Source organism: Penicillium samsonianum (genome assembly GCF_028829775.1).
Source record: "Penicillium samsonianum strain IBT 33392 chromosome Unknown utg000003l_segment0_segment0, whole genome shotgun sequence".
NCBI classification, from domain to species: domain Eukaryota; kingdom Fungi; phylum Ascomycota; class Eurotiomycetes; order Eurotiales; family Aspergillaceae; genus Penicillium; species Penicillium samsonianum.
Genome location: NW_026643261.1, coordinates 6,760,126 through 6,779,426, shown reverse-complemented (window position 1 = coordinate 6,779,426; position 19,301 = coordinate 6,760,126). Strand labels below are relative to the sequence as shown.

The 19,301-nt window shown below is 48.2% G+C and overlaps 13 protein-coding genes across 13 annotated transcripts; 9 read left to right on the top strand and 4 right to left on the bottom strand.

Annotated features, from left to right (window-relative positions):
* Positions 1–1,051: 1,051 nt before the first annotated feature.
* On the top strand, positions 1,052–1,913 carry N7471_006260 (glutathione S-transferase family protein; the record flags this gene model as incomplete). Its single annotated transcript, XM_057278979.1, has 4 exons — positions 1,052–1,177; positions 1,237–1,309; positions 1,381–1,555; positions 1,625–1,913. 4 exons carry the CDS (start codon positions 1,052–1,054, stop codon positions 1,911–1,913), a joined length of 663 nt encoding a protein of 220 aa, XP_057138589.1.
* A 963-nt stretch (positions 1,914–2,876) lies between these two features.
* Positions 2,877–4,670, bottom strand: N7471_006259 (alpha-keto acid decarboxylase family protein; the record flags this gene model as incomplete). The annotated part of the gene is made up of 3 exons (XM_057278978.1): positions 2,877–3,542; positions 3,567–3,799; positions 3,890–4,670. The coding sequence occupies 3 exons, from the start codon at positions 4,668–4,670 to the stop codon at positions 2,877–2,879; spliced, it is 1,680 nt and encodes a 559-aa protein (XP_057138588.1).
* Positions 4,671–5,457: 787 nt separating this feature from the next.
* Positions 5,458–6,315, bottom strand: N7471_006258 (uncharacterized protein; the record flags this gene model as incomplete). The annotated part of the gene is made up of 1 exon (XM_057278977.1): positions 5,458–6,315. One exon carries the CDS (start codon positions 6,313–6,315, stop codon positions 5,458–5,460), a length of 858 nt encoding a protein of 285 aa, XP_057138587.1.
* Positions 6,316–7,536: 1,221 nt separating this feature from the next.
* Positions 7,537–7,983, top strand: N7471_006257 (uncharacterized protein; the record flags this gene model as incomplete). Its single annotated transcript, XM_057278976.1, has 1 exon — positions 7,537–7,983. The coding sequence occupies one exon, from the start codon at positions 7,537–7,539 to the stop codon at positions 7,981–7,983; it is 447 nt and encodes a 148-aa protein (XP_057138586.1).
* A 943-nt stretch (positions 7,984–8,926) lies between these two features.
* On the top strand, positions 8,927–9,600 carry N7471_006256 (uncharacterized protein; the record flags this gene model as incomplete). The annotated part of the gene is made up of 2 exons (XM_057278975.1): positions 8,927–9,069; positions 9,141–9,600. The coding sequence occupies exons 1-2, from the start codon at positions 8,990–8,992 to the stop codon at positions 9,598–9,600; spliced, it is 540 nt and encodes a 179-aa protein (XP_057138585.1). The 5' UTR covers positions 8,927–8,989.
* Positions 9,601–9,727: 127 nt separating this feature from the next.
* On the top strand, positions 9,728–10,127 carry N7471_006255 (uncharacterized protein; the record flags this gene model as incomplete). Its single annotated transcript, XM_057278974.1, has 2 exons — positions 9,728–9,733; positions 9,864–10,127. 2 exons carry the CDS (start codon positions 9,728–9,730, stop codon positions 10,125–10,127), a joined length of 270 nt encoding a protein of 89 aa, XP_057138584.1.
* Positions 10,128–10,141: 14 nt separating this feature from the next.
* On the top strand, positions 10,142–10,525 carry N7471_006254 (uncharacterized protein; the record flags this gene model as incomplete). The annotated part of the gene is made up of 3 exons (XM_057278973.1): positions 10,142–10,144; positions 10,202–10,364; positions 10,389–10,525. 3 exons carry the CDS (start codon positions 10,142–10,144, stop codon positions 10,523–10,525), a joined length of 303 nt encoding a protein of 100 aa, XP_057138583.1.
* Positions 10,526–10,859: 334 nt separating this feature from the next.
* Positions 10,860–11,693, top strand: N7471_006253 (OBAP family protein; the record flags this gene model as incomplete). Its single annotated transcript, XM_057278972.1, has 3 exons — positions 10,860–11,076; positions 11,150–11,605; positions 11,662–11,693. 3 exons carry the CDS (start codon positions 10,860–10,862, stop codon positions 11,691–11,693), a joined length of 705 nt encoding a protein of 234 aa, XP_057138582.1.
* A 682-nt stretch (positions 11,694–12,375) lies between these two features.
* N7471_006252 (putative mitochondrial inner membrane protease subunit 1) lies at positions 12,376–12,982 on the top strand (the record flags this gene model as incomplete). Its single annotated transcript, XM_057278971.1, has 2 exons — positions 12,376–12,735; positions 12,797–12,982. The coding sequence occupies 2 exons, from the start codon at positions 12,376–12,378 to the stop codon at positions 12,980–12,982; spliced, it is 546 nt and encodes a 181-aa protein (XP_057138581.1).
* A 107-nt stretch (positions 12,983–13,089) lies between these two features.
* On the bottom strand, positions 13,090–14,518 carry N7471_006251 (mitochondrial 54S ribosomal protein mL38). The gene is made up of 2 exons (XM_057278970.1): positions 13,949–14,518; positions 13,090–13,882 (listed from the first exon to the last, which is right to left on the bottom strand). The coding sequence occupies exons 1-2, from the start codon at positions 14,478–14,480 to the stop codon at positions 13,158–13,160; spliced, it is 1,257 nt and encodes a 418-aa protein (XP_057138580.1). The 5' UTR covers positions 14,481–14,518; the 3' UTR covers positions 13,090–13,157.
* Positions 14,519–14,900: 382 nt separating this feature from the next.
* On the bottom strand, positions 14,901–15,605 carry N7471_006250 (zinc finger protein; the record flags this gene model as incomplete). The annotated part of the gene is made up of 1 exon (XM_057278969.1): positions 14,901–15,605. The coding sequence occupies one exon, from the start codon at positions 15,603–15,605 to the stop codon at positions 14,901–14,903; it is 705 nt and encodes a 234-aa protein (XP_057138579.1).
* A 557-nt stretch (positions 15,606–16,162) lies between these two features.
* Positions 16,163–17,217, top strand: N7471_006249 (mitochondrial 54S ribosomal protein uL4m; the record flags this gene model as incomplete). Its single annotated transcript, XM_057278968.1, has 2 exons — positions 16,163–16,292; positions 16,366–17,217. The coding sequence occupies exons 1-2, from the start codon at positions 16,209–16,211 to the stop codon at positions 17,215–17,217; spliced, it is 936 nt and encodes a 311-aa protein (XP_057138578.1). The 5' UTR covers positions 16,163–16,208.
* A 193-nt stretch (positions 17,218–17,410) lies between these two features.
* N7471_006248 (mitochondrial 37S ribosomal protein mS47) lies at positions 17,411–19,279 on the top strand (the record flags this gene model as incomplete). The annotated part of the gene is made up of 3 exons (XM_057278967.1): positions 17,411–17,704; positions 17,765–17,926; positions 17,984–19,279. 3 exons carry the CDS (start codon positions 17,411–17,413, stop codon positions 19,190–19,192), a joined length of 1,665 nt encoding a protein of 554 aa, XP_057138577.1. The 3' UTR covers positions 19,193–19,279.
* Positions 19,280–19,301: the final 22 nt, after the last annotated feature.

The window sequence follows — 19,301 nt, the reverse complement described above, 5'->3', positions numbered from 1 at the left end:
GTGCGGTATTCCCGATTCTCAAAGAACATGAAGTTGCTTGTCAGGCGGCATCAAATCCCCAGTGTGGAGTTTGCGGTTCGGCCACGAAGCAAATCTTGCAAATCCCTATATCTATTGTTCAAGATGTCAAGAAAAGGGACCAATTGGCGCGTGGAATCAAGCGAAGAGTTTGGCAGTGAGAGCGCAGCAAAGGTCCGCGGACAGATTGCACGGGGGAGGAACACCTTCACTCGTTCCTTGCTTCAGGACATTATAGGTTTTGTATCAAGAGCGAGAAAAGTGAAAGAATGGGGACAATGGACGGAAACACTTGAGGATAGCGCCCACACTTAGGCCTGCATTTGCCTGCATTTCAATTTGTATTATTAAAATTGATCAACGGGGCTATCTCCTACTTGGACCTCCTAGGACCGGCAAACCGGGTTCTAGTCTCTCGATCGCAGGGCATGCATTTTATTGCCTCTCTTCAGACCATTATTCTGCCCAGCTATGTAATCACCTCAGCTTTCTGTTTAGAGGCGCGCTTATTGGCCGCAAGTTCAGTAAAATCGGTACGGTTATCTATCAAACAATAAATTTGCGTCCACTGTCCTTGGATGCAAACAGTATATCGATTCCAAGCACACGACATCATCAATCCCTCAAATGTCTCATAGGAAATAGCTTGGATTCAACCAAGTTGATTTCAAAGCACGCCAGGATGCAAACATTAAGTTGGTCTCAGAGTCGTGGCTTGACTTACTTCCCCTTCGGGTAATTTTCCCGCATTCCCCACATGCTCCACAGGGTGTTGTGGCAAATGCAACAATTGATAATCCACGGGTTTGGCATCTGAAATGATCTCGATATAGAATCATTGACGTCGGTGGTAATATAGAGTAATACTGTGCTTTGTCCATGACTATTAGTAATACGCTAGTATGTGGACGTGAAATGCTCTATAAAGGCTGCACCAGTGCCTCGCCTCAGAAAATTACCAAGGTCAAGTCCAAGTTCAAACAGCCCTTTCTTTTCTGTGGTTCAATTTAATTTGATCATTATCTCGACGAATATGGTTCTTCAACTAATCGGCGCTGCTACATCTTGGAATACTTTGCGCGCACGTCACGTACTTTTTGAGAAAGGGATTCATGATGTTGAGTTGATCGATATAAGCGTAGCGAATGGGGATCAGAAGGTTTGATAACCCCAATTCCTGCGTTCTTGAGAATGGATTGTCTGACGCTTGCCTTCTAGAAACCTGAACATTTGGCCAAGAATCCCTATGGCAAGGTCCCAGTACTGATTGATGGGGATTTGACTTTGTTCGGTAAGTGCAACCTTTGCCCCTCATGGCGGATATGGCGTTTGGATTAATTTCCTAATTCCGTTTTTATCTAGAGTCCCGTGCCATTGCTCTCTATTTGGCCGCGAAATGGAAGGCCTCCGGGGAGTCGCTGATTCCAGAAGCGACAAACCCTGGCGCCGTTGGACTGTTTGCCCAAGCTGCATCGGCAGAACTAACGCAGTTCGATCAGCTTACTGAGCCGTTCATCCTCAAGCATGTCATAGCTAAGTGAGTGACTACCAGGTTTCGGGTCGCGAGAACCGCGGCAGAAGATTATCTCTAATTGCTAAAACATAGATTTACCGGAGCATCTGTTCCCGAAACCGAAACCTCCAGTGCTTTGGCGAGTCTGACACCAAAACTTGACACGCTGGAAGTCATCTTGTCGAGACAGCGTTACATGGCTGGGGATCAGTTCTCCCTGGTCGATGCATTCTATATGCCTCTCGTGCACTTGCTCGTGGGCCTGGGATTTAAAGATCTCATCTTTAAGAGACCCAGTCTGCATGCATGGTGGGAGACTGTCAGTGAACGGGAGGCGTGGAGGAAAGCAGTCGTGCCTTTCAACAAAGCCTATGGATTCTAGCATAGTGTTGAGTTCAGTTAACCTGAACGTCTTTTACTGGATCGAGACCAGCTCATTGACGGGGTGAGCGCTATAAATTGTCAGCTAAATCACGACAAAGAATACGCAGGAATTACAAAAGTGTTGTCTTTCTAATTCCAGCTATGAAGTAATGTTAGAGTATCTCATTGTATAATGGTCCAGGACGTAAATTTGCCTAAGTGGGAGAAAGTGCTCCGGTGAGTGTCATCATTCCATAGCCAGTCGTTGAAAATACCATCATGAACCACTTTTCTATTTGATCGCTCGCGGTTTCGAGGCTTGCAGCTGGACACTGATCAAACTGACAGGAGCCGCCAATGATATGAATACTTCGAATAGACACACATCGTTCCCGAGCGCATCGCGAAATCCTGTTTGAGAGAGCATCAAAATCACCACTATGGAACTCATTTCGCAATTCGCGCTCATCTGGTTGCTAGCATTGACAGGAATGTATCTGACTTTATTCTTCGTTTGGAGAGACTATAATTGAACCTTTGACACTTTTGTTCGGAAAAGGGATATACAGCTAGTCAACTTGCCAACGTCTTAGGTACTGTAGTATCTATAAGGATAGTCAACATCAATGCTAGCCGCGAGCCGACGAAAGACGAGATAAGAACGAATTGGTTATGAAAGCTAAAGCCATGCGGACCCTCCTTACCCATTTCTCCAACCTACCTTCGCAGATAGATTGAAACATGGCCAACGGCTTTCAGCTTTCTCAATTAAGTGTACTTCGCCAATTGATCATAATTCCCATTTGACCATAATTGTCATTTGACTATTATTCCCATTATTGAAATTGTGGGAGGCTCTTTCAATTGGCAAAGGGTGAACTATAGAAAGGGGAATAACAGTGACTGGCTCAATTCTATAGGAGGATGGATAGAGGAAAGAAGGATTTCACTACGACCAAGCTCCCATTACATGTAGAATAAATCACGACGTCGCCATGACTCTCTGCTCTAACTGTTGATGTACCGGTGGGGTCTCAGTACCACCCTCATTTCTTTTCGCCGCCATTCGCACAAGTTTCTTCAATGATGATGGCGCGTCTTCTTTGTCCATGATAACTTCCACCATATTAAAGCCCTTTCCAGCTTTCAGCTGCTCATCCTGCATAACATCCATCAACTCGCCCCAGTTTTCGACTCGCTTATTGAACACCGGGTACTCGGGATCATTCTCGGGAGCACCGAAGTACCGCGCAGACTCCAGATACCGCCAGGGCTGAACCCAGTTATATCCTGCGTGCATACCGTTTATATAGCGTTCAATAGTGTATCCATCGTTGTTAATCACAAAAATAGTTACATCCAGGCGGTTGCGAATGATATCCCCAATAGCCTGTACACTCATCTGGAGACTGCCGTCGCCTTCAAATAGAATTGTTCGACCATCCGGACGGCTCTTTTCCGATATCATCTCGCGCTGAGCCAGGGCTGCACCGCTGCATGCACCAAGCATATACCCGATCGAAAGCCAGAGAGCGGAATTGATCACTGTTGTTTGTGGAGGCAAGACGAAGTCTCTTCCGCCGGAAGATGAGGTGCCGGTCTCAGTCATGACAATGTCGCCAGAGCGGAAGAATGTTGAAATACGCAGCTAGAAAGTCTCTTGGTCAATTACTGTATCGCGCGTAGGCTCTGCTAGCTCATCGCGCAGTTTTCTAGGATCTCCAAGGTCCGGGTACGGGCTTAGTCGCGGCAGCCTTGATGTATCCAAACGATCAAGCAGTTTCCGTAGGAGGGTTTTGATGTTCAGATCACGATAGAGTGCTCCATAAACCTCGACTCCTTTCTGGTCCACCTCGATGGTCACGTTGCGGTTTGTCAATGTAGTGAAGCCGTAGGTGTTGGTGTCTGCATTTAACGGTGCAATGCGGACAATGAGGTCGCAGGAGTTCACCTAGGGTATATATATCTCCTTGCCTGCAGCTCCTGCGAAGATACCATGGAAGTTGGGATATGTCTCGTTGATGATTCCTTTTCCAAAGGGTGTAGTTGAAGTTGGAAATCCAGTGACACGAACGAGCTCATCCGCTTTAGAGCTTATTCCATACCGAGGGGCAAACCCGTCGACAATAATGAAGGGCTGTCTGGCAGCGTACAATCGCTTGAGGATATCTTCGATGGCAGCATTCTCAATAACTAAATTATTCGGAGAAACAGGTAAATAAATTGGTCGGTCGAGCTTGGCAGCTGGAATCCGGGCCTTGACCAGGTCCGTGGGCAGTTCAATATAGACAGGCCTGCTTTGGAGCAAGCATTGGCGCAGAGTCTCGTCGATCAAGGTAGGAGCAGTATCTACATTTCTCAGATTTGCCTGAGCACAAGTGAACTTAGCGTAGATCTCTGCATTCAGGCGGAAATTTCCATCTCCAAATGAATGGTGTAGAAAAAGACCTTGATCCTGGGATGCTGTTGACGGGACTCCGACAATATGAACCACGGGGGCCTTCTCTGCATATGCCCCACCAATGGCATTTAGGGCAGACAGTTCTCCAACTCCAAATGCAGTTATCAACGCTGATATACCTTTGATCCTCGCGTAGCCATCGGCTGCGTATCCAGCATTGAGTTCGTTGGCATTACCAACCCAGTGTAGTCCTGAATGTTCGACATAATCTAGGGCAACTAAGTTGTAGTCCCCAGGAACACCGTGAACACTGCGTACTCCAAACTGATGCAGTCTGAGGAAAAGATATTGCGCGAGGGTAACTTTGTAGGTCATCGTGATTGCGGCGACTCAGTGGATGGCCTTTTTTGATTACCACTTTCTTGAGGGCAGGTGGAGTCAGAAAGTATATATCCAGCAGTAGGACAAGGAGTAATCAATACCAGGGAACAAAGTGGTGTCTTCCTCTCTTTTTCTAGAATATTTGCTTGCTTTTCAGACCTTTTTTCATATTTTTATAGCCAAGTGAGCCCCGCGGGAAATGCGGAATTTCTGCATATTATCCTTCTGCCGATCTTTACAACAGGATGGATATCAGTTGTGCTGCTCCATAATACCAGATCCACAGTTTAAACTCATACTATACAAGCAGTGGGCAGTTAATCGTCTTCAGAAGGAAAGTGAAACATCCGACGACGGGAGGATTAATTTCACCCGTGTAGTGCCGAAGATTATCCGCATATCCTATCAGCAAAACGCACAATTGCGGCATCATAAATGAATACAACTAATGGCAAGATCTCTTCGGGGAATTTTGTGGACTACAGTGTGGAACGCGCGAGTTCTCCATCAATGCCGCATTTTGCCAAGATTGAGGGCCACCAGTAACCGAGTGAGAACATGGACACTTTGACAAATCTCATATTGCGCTTTATCTAAAAAGATCAATTCAATGATTGAACCTGAAAAACCAGCATCTTGCTTGTCACGGGGCCGATTCCGCTCTTCTCCTTTTTCCCACGTACGTGCCGGGTGTTTGAACGTACTACTGGAATGTAGGAATCATGAGATACTGAAGCAATACAAATGTATTGGAATGTGTGTATAGACTTGTGCATCTTACCTACAGTCGGAACCTTCTTTCCGTCATCTGCAGCTTTCCCGTTGACTCATGCTGGTATCGTGTACATACCAAACGGCCATGTCCGGGTATGTCGGTGGTCATGACTATGGTATCAGATCGGTTACTCTCAGGTATCTCTCTGGAGTGGGTTGGGGTGGTGCCTGTTGTTTGCTCTTCCAGGTGTGCGATTTCAGTGACGAATCTCGCGATCAGTGGTCCTTCCCACATTCCTTCTTGGCAATTGGTTTGGTCGAGGAGTGATATAGCATCCCGTCGGGTGGGTGGGTCGCGGCATTTCATTGCGATGAGGTAGAGGGAAGGGACTGCCCCTGATTCCAGTGTGAAGGTTGCCGTGCTGGCTCCATGAATGAATAGCTTTGATAGGTAGACAATGCGACGGAAGAGGTCGATGGATTCATCGCAAGCTACTTCATGTGTGTTCCGATAGGTGGATACAATGAAGCATATGTAGAAGTCCTGGATTTCGAGGAGGATGACTGGTCGTGCGTGTACGTATGATTGATTTTGAGAAAGTTGTTTGAAAAGGGAAATCCACCTCTCTAACTCAAACCGCAGACCGGCTTGTCGCCCTATCAGATCAGGGCGGGACGTCAAGTCGACTGTTTTCGTGCGTGAATGGTGTATACAATGTCGAGCTGCCAAGTCCAGGTTATGGTCTTTCATCCCAACAGCAACGAGATGGATCAGCTCTCCTCGAAAGTGAAGGGCAGCATTGTATAGAACGCTAAGAGACTTCCGGGCTTCCATCACGCAGGAGAACCCCATTGGCGCGATCAGATTTGGGAGCGGACTGTTAAAAGATGCGGGGCTCAGAATAGGACTTGGCTCCCCGAACATGGCCGATTCGTAGTCCAGTCGAGTGAATATGCTTTCTAGCTGGTCAACGGGTGTAGTTGGCTCGAGACTCGGGATATCTGTCTGTCAGCCCATTTTTAGAATCGAGAAAATGCGAAGCCCCGCCCTTAGATGGGCAATAGCACCGACTTTATTCCCTTGTGGCATTTCCAAACAGATAAACAACAGACAAGCTACTAGAACAACCTGCTCGCAGGAGTCTCTTGCTTCGTCAAGTCGTCTTCGAAGTAGATCCACAGACTTGATATATTGTCTTATGGCGAATGGCATTCCTGGCTCAAGCAATATACTAACCTGAAGCGAGGGACACCGACCTCTCATGAAGCGATGCAAGGCACCTACTGCCACTGCAGCATGAAGAATACAGGATCATCCGGTTCCACAGTGGAGAGCTGAAACATCCTGGTATTTCGGTTGCTGTGTATTGTTGCAAGAAGGTGAAGCTTTGGTACTCAATTCGAGATAGATTTTGGGCGGACTGAACCGAGCAACATAGTTGGGCGCATATTATATAGCTCTGTTGCCCATACGGATAGATATGCCTCTTTCCCTTTCTTTCTAAGGCTTTTCTGCGGACATCGGAACTGGGTAGCTCATACCCATCGCACGTTCGACCTGTGGAAGTACAGCGTTCGCAGGAAGGCCGCGTTTCGTCACATTTAACTCTCCGGATTCTATTACAACGGTTGGATTTGGAGTATAGAAAGATATCAAATACTCACCTGCATGTCCGACAGCCTGTTCGACCGCGGGATTTCTTTGTTGTCACCGGCATGGTCAGTTACCCATTGAGGACGGGAAAGATTGCCTATGCGGTATTCCCCATGATTATATCCACGCTAAACAGCCACAGACGCATGTTCAATTATAGTCATGGCTGTGACGGAGTGCGGCGGGCCAAGACAAACATGGGGGCCAACAGACCATGTTGTACGCCATCTTATTGGTCTGCTCGCTAATGAATGCTGGATGGCCAATCATGCTTCTGTATGAATTATATCAGCTGGATGAAGGCCCTTTTAGAACGAAAGTATTCCCAGAAAAGTATTGGTTATATAGGGATTGTTTGTAATAGGATCCTCGATCGTTGTCTATAAAAGGACACCCAATTCCAACCGGAATCAACCAAAACAATACCTATTCTGAACTTCTCCCCGTGCTTCTATTAAAACCTTATTTCTGACCAGAGCTCATACTATCGACATGTCAACCCCAATCCAGATGATTCACATCCACTACAGACCCAAGTCCCTCTTACTGCTGGACTCGGACAATAAAACACCTCTTTACACCGTGAGAGTGTGCCGGGAAACACCTCAAATGCAACTGGCCCGACTGAACAACTCACCAGATTCCGTGCATGTTGATGTCGGTCTCTGTACTGCATCCTTCAAGATGCTCAGCATGAACGTCACTCTCTCTCTGCATGGCCATGAAGTCCATCTTCGACATCCAAACACTTTCACGCGCACCTATGGGTTTGACAGCATTGAACTTCAGGGAATTACCCTGCACTGGGAATCTGATGGCGCGTTGACTGGTGAATTTAAGGTTGTGGATCAGGACAGTGGTCAGGTACTCTCCCGATCTAGGAATAGGCTCTGGACTGTCGAGGAGGTAGGGTCGTTTGAGATGGTCGGGGATTTGTGAGAGAGATTGAAGGAGGAGATTGTTATTAGCAGATTGGCGGTGCTTGTTATGGTGCAGAGCTTGAATTTGGCTGGTATGGTTTTGACGGGGAGTAGTTGATCACCAGGAAGAAGAGTCGGGCCTGATCGCACTTTTATTATGGATCAATCCTATGATTCAGTGATTTAGATAAGCTTGAACAAGAATCGTTGGCTGTGATTGCGACCTTTGTTATTCATTATGACTTCAGAACTTGATAAACCACTCCATAGAATCAGAACCCGTTAGTTGGACCAACCTTGGAATGCCGCACCCATTAGTGGTTCCTTTTCATCCCTTTCTGGTCCTTTAATTATCTGCCTCGATTAAGCATAGCTGTAACTTCCCCGGCAAGCAATTCAAATTCCCATATACCGCCCGCGTTGGGTGATAGTCCACAGTATGTGGGTGTTTCCTTTACCCCGACCCCTCACAAAGCGATATTCAGGCTACAACATTTATGTAACTATATCCGTGTACGTGCACGTGTACTGCATATAGTTACACGTATACCTTAAGGTGCACATTGCATATCTGCCCAGTAAACACCTAGAAAGCATTGGCACAACGCTAACAACTGATTCGACGCTAGCTGAGCCGCTAATTGCCTGGTGTTTGGAATTTCTATTTTTATGCTGCGCCTAGTCCTCCTCGCAGGGGTTTGGTGTTTGGTTGGAATTTCTGCAAATGCAATTGGCCCTTTCTTTCGTTTTAACGTATGAGGCACCTATCCGAGAAAAGTGCCCAATTCGGTTTCTATTTTAAGAGGAGCTATCGGAAGATCTACTGCAGCCCGAATCACATCACATCGTATAAGCGCGGCTATAGCTTTGGGGAAAGGTTCTACCTTGGAGCCACGCAAATATAAAGATATCCAGAGAGCCCGGTATATGATAGATTTCGAGAAGAATTCCATTACGACCACCCTTGCAGCAATAATCGGCCCAATTAGCGGAATATCTAGCCATCTTGATTAACGTCACCTGCAATGCCCTCTAACAAGGATCGGATATATGTTGTTCTCCATGCACGAGGAGGCAAATCAACCATGCCAGGCAAGGAAGACACGTGAGATCACCATCCATGATGTTGTTTAGCTTAATGCAACCAGCAAGGTTAATACCATATATCTTGACTAGGTACCATTGGTCCCTGATTGTAGGGCCCAAAGTTGAGAGAGAGAATAGCACGGGTTTCTGTTATCACGCGAACGAGACCCCGAAGTTGGGAGGGGGCTCTGAGTGGCACTTCGAAGAGCTTGAGTGTTCACTTACCGCTACTAGCATGTTACTTGTTCGCATCATGATTGGGAAGGTATTGGATGGATATCAAGTAGCCGAAATTATGCGCAATACGCCTGTCCGACAGAGTCGGCCAGGATGGAATTGTGTCGCGTGGGTAAAGGAGGCTTTGGAAACGCTCAAGGCCGATCATAAGGCTTTAGGCACGAGCATGCTTGAGTGGAGCATAGTGCGCAATGAAGCAATGGCTTACTGCCAACGGAAGAAAGATCAGCATCGTTTTGATGGTCAGGGCCGTTTCGATATGAGGAAGGCTCCAACTTATGACTTGTTGGAGCAAAAAGAGATTGTCGCTTGAGTTATGGAGGCAGATTAAGTCCAATATATCAGAAGCGCAATTCACACAACCGCTCAATAAGTGGTGTCGCCTTATGAAAAGGTGATTTTGAAAGCTATCAAGTCCATTCATAGTGCTGGCATGTGCCATGGAGGTGAGGGCGTTTCCTCCTCTACAGGTTTTTTTTTTGTTGTTAGCGCCATTATACTCACTTCTTATTAGATATCAGTGGTCGGAATACTGCATTTAGTTGCACTCATTTATCTAAACAAACTGAGGAGCAGCTTTTTGAAGTTCTTGGGTTCCCGGAAATTGAGCCGCTGAAACGGATTGATGGCACGCCTCTAGGGAATGAATTGCCGACCCAGCTGATCAAGGCAGCGGAATGGACTGAGTGGATAGACGAGGACGACGAAGATATTCGGCTCCTTGATTTTGGAGAGAGCTCCTTTCAAGGACAGGAACCTCAGAAGCTAGCCCAGCCGGGTTCATTAAGGGTACCAGAGACGATTTCCACTGACAGCTTTGTGACTATCGTGTCGACTTAGGGCGTACAGGTTGCATGGTACGTCGACATATCTTTTCTTCGAAAGAAATATACTTACGGCGATATGAACTGTAGATTTATTTCTTCCTATTCACGACCTGGCCATTCTGGTATCTTGGCGAGGACGAGGTTTTAATTTTCCAAATGATTGGCTTTGTGGAGAAGTTGCCAGCTGAATGGGAGTCTAAGTGGGAATCAATGTTGATGAAGTCGAGCCATAATCTGGAGCCAGAAGAAGGTAATTAAACTGATCCACATACAGAACTGTTGCTAATCTTGCTCGAAGATTATGGAACCTCAAACCTTGAACGGAAGTTTGCTGGGTTGGTACCCAATCCAACACTCGAACCTCTACTTCATGTGACCCAAGCAAGGATTGATGCGATTTTTACTGTCTAGTCGCCTTACTGCAGAAGAGGCACTTGCTTTGCTGGGTAACACTCAAGACTAATGGATAAATTAAGATATATCGTCTACGAAGTAGGCCGCGTCATCTAATACGACCATATGTACATATGTAGCCACTGCTAAATGTAGCTGTAATAGTAAATAGTCCCAAATAGGAAGTCAACAATCATCGTGACGTCAACGCAATGGAAACAATTCAAGAAACTTGCCTCACGGATTTATATTATTTAACTAATTCCAATTTGTGCCATTTGAAGTCTCTCTTACCAAACACTTATCAACAATTCGCGAATACAACACTTGAACTCAACGCATATACTGCAAAATGTCAAACCCCGGAAAAAGCTGTGGTGGCGATGGAAATGAACTTCCAGGCGATCCACGAACAATGAAGAGTCGAGTACTCGAGAGCGGAGCTGCGATGATCCAGGACTTCACGCCCGTAAAACAAATCTGCGCACATCTCAATGCATTCCACTTCTACGCCAACGATCCAACCCGATGCGTCGAGGCCGATCACTATTGCACTCATTTAACAGAGGGTACGTAATAACAGCCATATTTATAGCCAAAAAAGCGAATAACCAATGTGTTTAACATTAATACCTCACCCAGATATCCGCCAATGCCTGATCTACGACTCGCCCAAGGCAAACGCCCGCCTCATCGGCGTGGAATACATGGTCTCGCCGCGGATCTTCGCGACTCTTCCCACCGAAGAGCGTAAGCTCTGGCACACGCACGAGTTCGAGGTCAAGAGTGGCATGCTGATCATGCCCTCACCGGCTGGTGTGCCCGATGCTGTATGGGAAGCCGCCGAGACGGCAGAGATGCAGGATGTTGCGCCTATCTATGGCAAGACTTATCATTTCTGGCAGGTTGATCGTGGAGACCCTGTGCCTCTGGGTCAGCCACAGTTGATGGGTAGCTTTATATCGAATGACAGCGTGAAGGTGGCACATCCTGCGGGGTTGGATTCATTGTTGGAGGATCGGAATAAGAGGTATGGGGTGGATCATCGGCAGAAGGCGAAGAAGAGGGAGGGCATTGAGGCAGTTGAGAAGCATCAGGGTATGTATTATGTTGTTAATTCGTCTTGCTTGGACTTGGACTGACATGGTTGTTAGATGCTGATTCGTGGTGCAAAAAGTCACCTTGATTGACACATGGATAAGTCTCATTTATATTGTCCAATAAGGCTACAAAATAACTTAAAAGTGAGCGTGAGAAATTGAAAATGATAATAAATTGTCTAATTGAGATGTCTCCCCACTATGCATGCCTCAAGAACCCAGTCCCATAATGAAATGGGGTCAAAGTGAGGCACACTGGGGGACAACCTATCAGAAGATAGGCTGGTTGTGTTCATCTAGCTTCATATTCCACACGTGCTCGTCCTGGTTATGTATTTCGGCGACGGCAAGCTCTAGCATTTGGAGAAGCGAACATCCCTGAAGGGATTGAGGGTAAGGGTAATGGGGTATGGGGAGTATGTAAAGGATATTGACTATTCGAGCATCTCTAGTGATCATAAGAGGTGCTCAGAATAATCGAGGCATGAATGAAAATCCAGGTCCTTCTCAGCCCAGCACCCAAACATTAATGGGCAGCTGATGTAACTGGAAGGCTCCTGGATATCAAAATCCAATGCGACGGCAATATCCTATCAATTGCTGGTTCAAAGACACAAGACATATTGACTGATGATGGGAGAAGAGGAAAATGTGGAGCAAAAAAATGGATTTTAAAGGCTGCATGTGGTCACATGACCATTCCCGACGATCCGCGGAATAGTTGATGCAGCTCGAGCTGAGCAAGACCATGTTTCCAATTCACCACACATGGAGCACTTAGTTCGGTCTGTAATAAAGGCTGCCAATCTGCGCACTATTGGCCGGCTCGCGCTCAATGGCACCAGCACATTCTGCGCCTGCGCGCTGATCTGGGAGCACCTGATAACCGTCCAGCTCAGCGAGGGCCCTTCGATGTACCCTACCTTCGACGTGCGAGGAGACTGGCTCCTGATATCGCGCATGCACCGCAACGGCAAAGGAATCGAGGTTGGAGACGTCGTGCGATATGGTCACCCGAACTTTCAAGGCGTGCATGTGGCCAAGCGGGTAGTGGGCATGCCTGGGGATTTTGTCTGTCAAGATAAGCCGCTTAGTACGGGTATTGGCAAGGATGGGAATATGATTCAGGTGAGCTATGTATTCTTGGTTCCCGTTGGATTCAATTGTTGACTTGTGGTGATGTCTGCAGATCCCCGAAGGTCATGTCTTTCTGGCCGGCGACAATCTTCCCTGGTCTAGGGATTCGAGGAATTACGGTCCAGTGCCCATGGGTCTCATTAATGGGAAGATAATTGCCAGGGTATGGCCTCTATCGAAGATGGAGTGGGTGACCAATCCGTTGCAACCGGCGCAACTGGATTCCCAGAACATTTGAGGATTATACATTGTACATTATACCAGAGCAGGTGGATTGCAGTTCGCCGATGCGCGGCAGTCGGGTCCATTTTGTTTAAGCATACGCATGGAGTTTGGTTGAAAGGGATTAAATCAGTGTGCATATTCATACATATATCAAATTGTACAATACAAAGGCTTCAAGACAAACAAGATCAGCGGAACGAAGAGGGGTTACGTCTCTTATATGGCAGAGGCTCGACTCTCTTGCGGCGGAGCTCCACATTGGCACCGTCGAATCCAATCTCCTTCATGACCTCCAGGGTCGTGTCGTCCCATTGGGTACGGAACAGGTGAGCACCGATAGCCTTGAGGTGGTAACGGGACTGGAGAGTGCGAAGGAGGGTGGTGTCGCGGCTAGACTCCTTAGCCTTGACGGCGGCAAAGTCGAGAGGCTGGGAATCCTTCTGCTCCATGATGAAGAGAGAGAGACGGTGGTAGGGACTTCCCATCTGAGCAACAGGTGGGAGCCAGGGGAGAACGACCTGGGAATCCTCCAAAAGCTGCGCGAGATCGAGCTTGGTGGAGGTGGCCGAGATGGGAACGTTGACGGCCAGGAAGTGTGTCTTATAATCGAAGTTGTTGTTCTCAACGTTCGGGACATCGGGGTCGACAACTGCAATGGTGACCAGCTTTTCACCACCCTCAAACATTTGCACGTCAAGTTTAGGCGCGCTTGTGCTGAGTTTCGCTTCGACGAATTCACCGGCTTGGACTTGTCGCTTGCCGAAGTACAACTTTGTTTCGACGACGGGGTCGCAGTGAGGCAGGACATCGGGAATGACGTTCATCTGGGTGATACGCTGGACCAGAATCTTGCGGCGGTATTCCCGCCATTTGCGGTCGGCCAAAAAGCGGTAGATGGGCTTGGACATGTCACCTGAATTGATAGAAAACGGACCATTAGCCTCAGCCCAATTTGATCAGTTGACCGAGAGATGATTACCTTCATTATCTTCGAACTTTCGCTTGACCAAGGGGTCGTTAATATCGGCCAGAACCTTGAGGCGCTCCAGGTGTAATTGCATGGCAGTAACGCGGGACTTCTTCGCCTTTGCTCCACCAGCCTCCTCGACAGACAAAGCCTCCTGTCTGGCAAGACGCTGCCTCATCGTCTCAATCTCCTTCAACTTCTCTTCGCGGTCCGCAAGCAAAATCTTCCGGGCTTCTTGGAAACATTGGTAGGGCAGTTGTTCGAAAGGAAGGTTCTCTGAATCTTGGAGCGCGGCACGGCGACGACGAGATCCAATGGGGGCGGTTCCCTGTCGGATCAACCGTCTTTCAAGACGGGGACTCGTCACAAGAGAGGGATCGGGTGCCTTGTGGAAAGGTTGGCTCGGAGTTTCGGCTTCGGCCTCTCGAACGCTGGCGGTCGACTGGAAAGCTCGCGTCTGGAGCTGGACTCCAGCCACGCCTCTAGAGTAGGTATTGCGAAGGCATTGGAGCAGAGGCTTCGAAGCCCGCTCGCAGTGGGCCATAATTCGAGGAATTGGGGTGTATGATGGGCTTGGGCTTGAGGTTCGATGTTGTTGTCTTCCCGGGGAACTTTTTCTGTTCAGTCCTAACTTATCACGTGACTGTCCTAGTTGTAGGTACCTAACTACGTACTCCGTACCAATTACATAGTTAACTAGGGCCCAGGGATACAATATGTAGGAAATTACGCGTGCGGTTTATTCTTTTTTTACTACCCTTGTATACATCTAAAAAGACACCCAAAAGAACATCGAAAAACACATTGGGGTGTTCTTACATATCATGTCCCTTATATCATGCTTAGCCAAATGAATCGAATTTATATAGTCCTACGTCCTCAAAGACAGAGGCCGCATAAATGGCCAGATATTATTGTCAACGTCAACCTGGAAATTTTCAAGCTTGAAAATCATGAAATTAATTCAGATCAGCTTTCTTTCTTTTCCCTTCCTTATATTCCTCGTCGTCCCTTCTTGTTCAACCAAGTCAATGAACTGCCTTGATAGGGCGCGCCGTCTCTTTGCCTCGTCCGGCTCATTCACAATGCCAATACAGGTCTCACTGATCCGGAGATAATATTGTCGAAACACAATCCATAAAAGATCCTTCTCAAGGCCTGGTCGGGGATAATAAGGATCATTGCCCCAAAAGGCAGCAGCAGCTTGTTCCACCCCATTTGAATTCATTGCCATCCCCCTACATAAATCAAAGTCGAGAACCCATATCGAGTGGTCTCCAAGGGCGTCAGACTCGATTTTAAGAGGACGCCCCTTATAAGGCGGCGCAAGAACAAACTCAATATCATTCCCATCAATCTCGCCAACCCAGTGCATTACGGCGAGAGTTTCGGCCATAACTCTTGCGTACTGACTTATATCGCTCGTTGTCATGCCGAGTTCTTCGAATTGATCGATATGAAGTGGGAAATTCCGTAGAGAAAATGCTGTGAATTGCGACGTAGTATGAGGCTTTCGTGTTCGTCTTCGGCCGAGGTACGGCCTCACCAAGCAGTCTTTATTCGGATCGCTAGCGATAATTTCTTTGATGATCTTTGGCGGACAGTACTTCCTAATAAGAAGTCGTCCGACAGTATCGGAGAAAGGCGGTATACGTTGAGATTTGATCATATTGCATGGTGTAGTATAGCCTGGTGGAAATTTTCGATGGTTTACGGACCACCATTTCTGGTCCGTTAACTAGATGGATTTGTAATTGTAGGGTTGAGATCTTTTGGAAGCTTTGGATAACTCGGCGGTGCATTTCAAAGTCGTTTATCAAAGATCGATCAGGCCCGCCATCCTCCCTTTTGAATGCAGGGCCTGTCTCGGATGCCCACACGGTTCCGCAAAACCCTTGCCCAATAGTACGTAGTGTGGAGGTATCGGCTACTTCGGTATCAGCTTCTTCAGTCTCTTTGGAGAGGTTGTTAGTCATTGTATTGTCTCTTTGGGGTTATGTCTGTTGCCTGCGGTTGCGTCTTTGCGGTTATGGTTGTTGAGTGGTTGTGGGTTTCGAATCAGAAACATGATGGAGAAGAGGAAGACCGACTTCGAAAGTAGGTAGCAATGACGCGAGAATGATAAGACTGTCATCTGTATTGGGCTAGTAGTTGTGTGTATACTTTGAAGCGCCAAGGTTCTGCTGGCACCCACCGCCCGGGATCAACTTTTGCTCCATTCAAGACTCCGGACATCACCAACTTATACGTCGATCACCCAGGGACTTTCACAATGCCAGGTAACGATGTTATTCGGTCGCTGAGGCTGCTGTCGCGCAGCTCGGGCGGACTCATGTCAGGCCCGAAGCAGGTGACGGTTAGTGCATTCCATGAATTCTTCTCGGTCCGGTTCTAGGACGCATTTACTGACAGCGCATCGAATCATACAGCAACGATGCCTTACACGCTCAATGGCAACCGAAGCGGCAACACAACCCCCAGTGGCGACTCAGGATGCTGTGCAGGCCGAGCAAGCACAGCGACCAGGCGGCCAAACCCCTGTTCAAGTCATGACCTACCGGTGGCCCAACTTGGAACCCCAGCGTCTGGTCCATTACTCCCGCAGACTACTTCAGATGCCCACTCGTCACGATATTCTCCACCGCGCAGTCATCTATGAGGGTGACAGCACCCGACAAGGTTCAGCCAGCACCAAGTGGAGGGACGATGTGCACGGTAGTCACAGGAAGCTGTACGCGCAGAAGGGCTCCGGTCGTGCGCGTGCGGGTGATAAGATGTCGCCAGTTCGACGAGGTGGTGGTGTCGCTTTCGGACCTCATCCTCGTGATTTCTCGACCGATCTGCCCCGAAAGATCTACGACCAAGCCTGGCGCATTGCCCTCAGCCACCGGCTTTCACGCGGCGAATTGATTGTTGTTGATAACACCATCGGTATCGACGAAGCTGCCAGTCCGTTCTTCATCAGAAATCTCGTCAAAGCTCATGGCTGGTATCAGAAGGGCCGGTCTACATTCGTTACACTGAAGCCCAATGAGATGTTCTCTGATGCGGTCGAAAAGTTCGGCAACCACGCACGAACTATCAGCGTCGAGGATTTGGATGTGAAGAATGTCTTGGAGACAGCAAGATTGGTTATTGAGAAGAATGCACTGCACAAGATCCTGCTTTCGCACTCGACGGACTTGGCGAAGGTGGACACACTCTTTTCGCCCTCAGCAAACGGAGAGAAGGTGTATCCGCTGGACTTTAGCCGGATGAAGGCTACATGGAAGAACGTTTAATTGTATTATTCTCTGTTTCTTGTTTTTTTTGGCATTATCTAGCTGTGTACAAATAGGTCATCTATACTTCGAACGTCATTACTTCTCAGAGTCGGCCTGGGGGCAACAACATATGCAGTACTTGGCTGGCCTTTTCTATTATTTGACAGCCATATTATTTGGATCCATTTGTAATGTTTTTTTTAAAAAAAAAATGACAATTGCGGTGATGTCGCCGAAATGTACCTCCGAGCATGTCGGTTATGGGCGGAGTGTTGGTCCTCGGAGCGGAAAGAAAATCCAGCGAAAAACTCCCGAGGTCAAGGAAAGCGGAGAAACACCTGATTGTCACCACATAACCCCCTTCTCTGGTTCTCGTCATATTTCAGTTCTAATGTTACTTCGACAATTCAATCGCGTCTCCTCGCCGAGCTGGATCTCGCGCGTTCCTTCAGCAATGCCTCTACGCGCCAAAGTGACCAACCCTGCCTTCCGGGCAACAGCTATGGTATGCACCCTGTTCGGAGAGAAGCCCGATATCCGGTACTTACTTGCTTACTATGGTTAGATGTCGACTTCATCTGATATCCCCAAAGAGCTCCCCGGCGATGAGCGCGACGATGTGCTGTTCAACTCGATCTACGGTCTCCGCAGCGTTGAGCTCAACCGACCCAAGAAGCTCAACTCCCTCAACGGCTCGATGGCTCGCAAGATTCTCCCTCGATTGAAGGTTAGCATGGATACCCGGAACATCAGAAACATACAATACTAAGCGTTGGATGAATAGGAGTGGGAGAAATCTCATCTTGCAAACATGATTCTCATCTCCGGAGCCGGCACCAAGGCTCTATGCGCAGGAGGCGACGTTGCTGCCCTGGCGCTGCAATGTGAGAGTGGAGCGGAAGGACAGAAAACATCGACTGAATTCTTCGGACTCGAATACCGCCTCGACCACCTGATCGCTACATACTCGAAGCCTGTTATCACATTTATGGATGGAATCACCATGGGTGGTGGTGTGGGCCTCAGCATGCACGCCCCCTTCCGAATTGCGACTGAGCGTACCGTTTTTGCTATGCCCGAGACAACTATTGGCTTCTTCCCCGACGTTGGCGGCTCGTTCTTCCTCCCCCGTCTTGATGGTGAGACTGGCACATACCTGGCTCTGACCTCGGAGCGCCTGAAGGGTGTCCAGGCTCTGTATGCAGGCATTGCCACACACTACTTGCACTCCAGTGTTCTGAGCAATGTGGCGCAGCGTCTTTCCGAGCTGACTTTCCCCGACCACGTCGAGCTTCCTGAGCGTTTGGAAATCGTGAACAAGACCATGGCTGAGTTCTCCCTTGGCCTCCCCCCGCTTGAGGCGGAGCCTATGCTCATGGCCGGTAGCCTGCGCACTGCCATTGACCGCTGCTTCGGATTCAACACTGTGGAGGAGATTATCGAGGCTTTGGAGAAGGAGACCGAGCACAAGGAGTGGGCACAAAAGACACTGGAGACTCTGTCAGGCCGCTCCCCGACTTCCCTTAAGGTGACCCTGCGCCAGTTACGTCTTGGCAAGAAGTGGACCATCTCGGAGACCTTCCAGCGCGAGCACGAGATCGCTGCCAACTTTATGCGTCACCCTGATTTCGTCGAGGGTGTCAAGGCCCGTCTGATGTCCAAGCCTGCCCGCCAGGCCGAGTGGCAGCCCGCTACGCTCCAAGAGGTCTCAGATACAACCGTGGATAACTTCTTCAAGATCCCCGAAAACGAGTCCCGCCTAGCGCTTCTGAGCCAGGGAGATTACAAAAACTACCCTCATGCCCGCTTCGCTCTTCCCTCCGAGCAAAATATTGAGGAGGTTGTGCGCCAAGGCCACGCATCGCGGAAATCTGTAGTCGACTACTTCCTTGAGAGATACGCCCACCGCGAGGGTGTGCGCCGAAAGGTCGTTGAGGTGCTTGCCCGACGGACGACGAAATCATCTCCCGAAGGACTCAGGTGGTTGAATTAAAGATAGGGATACCGTCTATAGCTTGTAATTTTTATTGTTCGGGTGTATTAGAATTTATTGGGAATTTGGCCCATATACCATATACTATTTATTGCATTTGCTGAAGATT

What these genes read in the sequence shown, in the direction of transcription:
- N7471_006251 (XM_057278970.1), bottom strand. Translation starts at nt 14,480, where the DNA reads ATGGCCCACTGCGAGCGGGCTTCGAAGCCTCTGCTCCAATGCCTTCGC. An exon ending in AAAGTTCGAAGATAATGAAG is followed by an intron (nt 13,883 to 13,948) that starts GTAATCATCTCT and finishes CTATCAATTCAG; the next exon opens with GTGACATGTCCAAGCCCATC.